Here is a 5,991-nt window from a genome sequence, read left to right as displayed (position 1 = left end):
AAAAAAAAAACTTAATAAATAAATAAATACACACTGAAAAAAAAAAATTAAGATATACACACTCATATTCTATTCAAGGTTTATGGAAATATTTTTTCACTTTTTACTAGATGAGTGTGTCACTTTTTTGGAGACATTTGCTAAAATCAGGATTAAAGATTATGTCATATTTATTATTTTCTTTAAAAGAAATCGGTATTTTATTTTATTTTTCAAATATTTTTTATCTTCTCAGACATCATTATTTGTCTTTGACCGATAAATGCATATTGAATGACTGAATCCAGACAGGTCACATGTACCTGGCAGCTTCTCTCCACTCAGCATCCTCTCCGTCACGGAGGCAGATCTCATCCAGCTCAGTGAAGAGGTCGTGTGGTATGTGCTCTTCATCACCATCCTCAGTGCCCAGCAGAAACTGAACCCTCTGAGAGGGAGTATCTGTGACACAGCATTTTAATGACTTCAATAAACTACCAAGCTCAGTTGAAAAGGTCACATGGCTAAAATAGCCAGCTAAAAGCATCAGAGAGCCAAAACTGTTCTGTGTTCAACACACGTTATGTCGATAATAATAAAGCACAGAAAAGAAGCAGCTGCTCTCTAGCAGGACTGAGTCATCATGATGAGCTGCTAAACGAGCAACACACACTCCAACTCTGAGCCTTTTATACAACAGGACAGACCAGCAAAGAGAAACGGAAATGATGAAAGGATATCAGAAGGACATACAGAATTAAAACGGATGGACAGAAAAGAAAGATTTTCTTACTCGGTATTTTTGTCTTGTTTTCCTATACAAATATCTAAATATTCTTAATTCAATGAAAAATGTACTATTATTTAAATAAATTTAAATGGATTAAAATGAAAATTTAAATTAATAAATACATTTATTTAAAAATATTTTGCTTAGCTCACTGCCAGATTTTATTATTTTTGTTTGCATAAATGTACTTAATTTTGATATATTTTTTAGAAAACAATATTAATATCTTAAATAATTTTGTGTCTCAACTTAAATGTATCTTGAATTAACCCTGTAAAGCCTGACATATGAAGTGATAGTCTGAAAAAAAATAAATAATAATATTATATCCGACCGAACTACAAACTTTCCAGTGATGTCTGTGAGAAAGATATATTCACTCGACAAAGCTCGCGCATCTGCGCCGCCGCGCGCTCAATCCACTCACGCGCGCTCAATTTGCTTATCAGCTCGCGCACATCAGCCCAGTATCGGTATCGGTGCATCCCTAATATATATATATATATATGGAACAGTCTATTGAAAAATTAAGATGAAATTCTTATAGCTTGTAAAGTAAATCAATGAGATCTTTATAATAGTATAGCAGACTACTTACATAAAATGATATAAATATCAGTTGTCACTCTATATCTCCCAATAATATCTCATAAATACCGAGTAAGTGTCATGTTTGTTCCGTGTTTCTGTTCTCCCTGCCTTGACCTAGTTTTCCTGTGTTGCTTGATTAGTTCATTAGTTTCCACCTGTGTTCATTAATCATCTTATTAGTCCATCGTTTGGTTTAGTATTTATAGCCCTGCCTTTCCTCAGTTTCTTTGTCCTGTCTATATCGTGTAAAGAGGTTGTTTTCTCCTACTTTCCCATGTGGATTTAGTAAAGACTCCGTTTGTTTGACTATCTGCCTGCTTTGTACTCCTTCAAGCTCCTTTCCCCAGCAACCCGTGACAGTAAGAAAGTCATTAATGGAAGGATGGACGGTTACTGTATGAAGGTGATTCTCGTCCGTCTTCGACACCTGAGTCTCTCTCCCTGCTCCTCTTTCTGTGTCGGTGTCCGTGATGCCGATGGCGGTGGTGGATTCTTCTGCCCAGAGGAACATGAACCCCGATATACAGAGTCCTGTGACCTATCCATCAAACGCAATCACACAAGAACTGGTGAGAGATTACATTAAAAAAGTACATTAAATCATATTTGTTTTTCCCATTTCATGTTCTGAGTTCATTTGTTAAATAGTACAGATCTCAACATAAAAATTATTGAAAATAAACCTCATACACACTGTAAAAAATTATTTTTCAAAATGTAAAAAAAAAAATATATATATATGAGTGTTTTACAAGAAAATACTATTTCAGTTTTTCTACTTCAAAATGTCATGCTAGTTGCCATTTCTTTGCAATTAATTGTGAAATTTACTAGCAATTTCTGAGAGTAAACAGTTTCTACACCCAATTTTTTCAGTGCATTTGGAATCAAAGGATCATCTATTGAGCATGAAAACACAATATAAATAAACTAAATTTTACATTTGCATGTTACATCTTGTCAACCCACTATAATATGTGTGTGTACACACACACACACACATTCAAATATGTACATAATGTATAAATCAAAATGGGACTTTTGTGGTTTAGTTAATCTGTTAGCTTTAAGGTCAACTATATGCTTAAAAGATACTAAATCTGACTTCCTAGCAATCTAATAAAATATATAATAGTATGTTATGTACATATTAATAAGACAAAATACACTATTTACTTATTATTCTATTGAAACAAGATTATTATGAAATATTAAATCATATTAATAGTATGTTAATAATATTAATCGCATGTTACACCCCTTAACAATTAATGAGTTCATTTAAAATGTACATTCTATTTACTGAAATATATTTAAATTAATATTTTTAATTATATAAAAATTATACAATATTGATAGAATTTCACATCCCTATAAAAATTTATATAATTATTAAAGAGACCAAATATTTTTCAGCATTGAATGAAATATAAGTGCATTAATAATCAACATTTATAATTAATACTGTTCATTCTTGGATGGATTTTCTTCTTACTGACTCTGACTGCATTATGGGATTGTCTTCTACATAAAAGACACATGCAGTGCTGCTTTAGTATTTGGCCAAAAGAAAGCGTCTTAGAAGGCTGCATAATTATGCTGTGACTCATTTGGAATAATTATACTGCATAATTATGAATTATAAAATAATTATACAGCTGCCTACCATTTGGAACGGATGCTGCCTTAAATATATGATACCTTAAACTGCTGTCTAGGTAGGCAGTGGATTATTTGCTTGAGACACTTTGTTGTACAATTTTTGGTTCAATAATTACATTTACTAAATACATTTAACTCATAGTTATCCATCCTTTCTAAACCATGCTAAACGAGATAGATAACAGTCATCAATCACTTTAATTAAGCCCATGGGCTTAAATGCTGGGAAAACATAACATCTGTCCTTTATATGATATTATGTAACATCTGTAACAACATACAGACTAATGCCAACATATAGAAAACAGATCTTCCTCTAAACGGCTGCTGACAGCTGGATGAAATCAGGCTTAAATTACATCGTGAAGCTCTCCTGGTGTCTTTGAATTCCATAACATTAAGAGAAGAACCTAAAGCATCGTCCTGCAGTGGGAAATGGCTCAATGACCTGAGCTTATAGATCCATTTGATGAAAAACTTGAGATAATGTGCAGATTTAGTATATCTATGATCAAAAATACCAGACCAGAATATCAGGACAGTGTTATTTTAGTATTATTTATACACTTTTATAGTATTTATACTAATTTGTAGTATTTATAGTATTATTAATTTATTATTATAGTATTAGTATGATATACTATAATATTAGTATGCTATTTCTTATTATGGTATTATTATAGTAGTCCGTTTTTATAGTATTACCATTTATTTTTATTTTTTCAGATTTCCTTTTAATTTTAGTTTTAGTAATATGTTATGTGCTACTGCCATTGTATTAGTTTTTTTTTTCTACTTTTATTTCAGTTTTACTTTCATTTAGTTTAGTTTAAGTTGTCAAGGAAATGTATCTAAATTTCATTTTTATGTTTTAAAGTTTAAGCTTTTCTTCTAATATTTTTTTTGTTTCATTCAATGAAACACAGTGTTATTTTAGTATTATTTATAGACTATTATAGTATTCTATTTTTGCTATTATTTTATTTCTAGTATTAGCTTTTATTTTTATAATTCCTGTTTTCATTTCAATTTAGTTAAAGTTTTATGTTATGTGCTTTTGTAATTGTTATTAGTTTTTATTTTTAATGTTTCTATTTTTTTATGTCAGTTTTAGTCTTATATAGTTTAGTTTAAGGAAACATTTCTAATTTTCATTTTTTTTAATTTTGTTTTTTATTTATATTTTAGTTTATTTGTTTTTATTTAACCATTTCAATAAACAAAAACAGAGTTATTTTGTATTATTTGTATAATATTATAGTATTTATACTATAATTTATAATTTGTAGTATTTATATTTTTATATACAATTCCCTTTTTAAATATTATAGTATTTGTAGTATTAGCTTTTATTTTTATATTTTCAGTTTTCATTTTAATTTTAGTTTGCTTTAGTAATGTTTGTTATATGCTTTTGTCATTTTTATTAGTTTTTGTTTTTAATGTTTCTATTTTGCTTGATTTTTTTCACTTTTATTTCAATTTCAATTTTATTTTGATATGTTTAAGTTGCCAAGTTTAAGTTCAAGTTTTTCATCTAATATTTATATTTTATTTTATTTCAGCTTTATTTCAATAAATGCAATTAATTTTTAACAGTTGTAGCTTTTGTTAACAATACTGTATCAGAGACTTGATGGTAAGCTCCTTGCTTAATGCAACACCCTAGTAACCATTCATATCACCATAGCAACTGCCTAGAAACCACGTAGAACATTTTTGCAGTGAATTAGCTAGTGGGGAAATTGTCACTTCACATTTTCTTCTTTATGCACAAATTATCCTCTATGCAAGAACATGCAAAGTGTTTTTTGAGCATGTAATATTTTGTGAGCTTCTGGGCCGATCCAGATTGAATCTGAATAAAGGACATTTATTCAAAAGCTGAAACTACATTTGTATTTACAAGCCACAGTGAGTGGGTGAAAAGTCATATTTTTTGCTGTCACAAACAGTATTTTCAGTACAGCTCAGTCTAATATATATTGGTCCTATATCTTGACAGTCGGCTCATTATTGCATGGACTTGTGGGTAATATCCACATAATGTCAGCCTGTCCTGTCAGTGAAATGCAGGCAAACAGTGAATCTGCCTGCAGCTGTCACACACATCATGAAGACTGAGCTCTGGAAAACTGACTTTACATTTGCATCTTACAGCTCCTCTACACACTATAATGCTGTGTGATGAATTGGTGACGTTTTCTTGACCAAACATAGTATATTCGAAACCCTCATGAAATCAAAATTCACAAAATTTTGTGGTTTTCATTTCATGTCTGTCAGAAAAAAAAAAAAAAAAAAAATCTGACTGCACAGCAATATTATAGAATAACAAACAATAGCATGGTAATGTCCCTGTAACAATTCACATTAATTTTAATAAATAATATTTATGTTAATACATATTAATATTAATGATAAAAAGACCAAATACACTCTCTAAAATGTTTACAAATATTTTTATTATGATCAATATTATAAAATATTATATAATTAATATGAACATTAATGAGACCAAATTTACAAATATTATTAATATTATTAAAATGTATTATTATAATTAGTAATAAAAAAGTACATAAAATATTATATAATATCAATAGAATTTTACACTCCTGTAAAAGTTATTACAGAGACAAAATTCACATTTAAAATGTACATTGTTTACTTAAATATTTCAATTGTTATTAAAAAAATCTATAATTACATAATATTAATAGAATTTTACACCCCTGTAAATATTATTGATAATATTAATATTAAAGAGACAAAACTGACATTTAAAATGTACATTCTACTTGCTTTTAAAAATATGTAAAATATTATAGAATATTAACAGAACTGTACACCCTTGCAACAATTAATGTTAATATTAATATTAGAGACAAAATTGACAAAATGCATTCTATTTGCTTAAAAATATTTAAACTGTTATATATATATATATATATATATATATATATATA

At 28.6% G+C, this 5,991-nt stretch overlaps 1 protein-coding gene across 4 annotated transcripts in view; it reads right to left on the bottom strand.

Annotated features, from left to right (window-relative positions):
- The window catches only part of LOC107730592 (sodium-driven chloride bicarbonate exchanger-like), a 63,089-nt gene that overhangs the window by 30,975 nt on the left and 26,123 nt on the right, over window positions 1–5,991 (bottom strand). For all 4 annotated transcript variants that reach the window (XM_016541451.1, XM_016541454.1, XM_016541452.1 and 1 more), the window contains 2 exons: window positions 1,755–1,898; window positions 303–441 (listed from right to left, as the gene is read on the bottom strand). In XM_016541451.1, coding sequence (XP_016396937.1) covers window positions 303–441; window positions 1,755–1,898 — 283 coding nt within the window. The remainder of the gene's footprint in view (window positions 1–302; window positions 442–1,754; window positions 1,899–5,991) is intronic.

Source organism: Sinocyclocheilus rhinocerous, unplaced genomic scaffold, assembly GCF_001515625.1.
Source record: "Sinocyclocheilus rhinocerous isolate Xijiao unplaced genomic scaffold, SAMN03320098_v1.1 scaffold818, whole genome shotgun sequence".
Lineage (NCBI taxonomy): Eukaryota > Metazoa > Chordata > Actinopteri > Cypriniformes > Cyprinidae > Sinocyclocheilus > Sinocyclocheilus rhinocerous.
The sequence above is the reverse complement of the archived record's forward strand: the minus strand, read 5'-3'. Positions and strand labels throughout refer to the sequence as shown.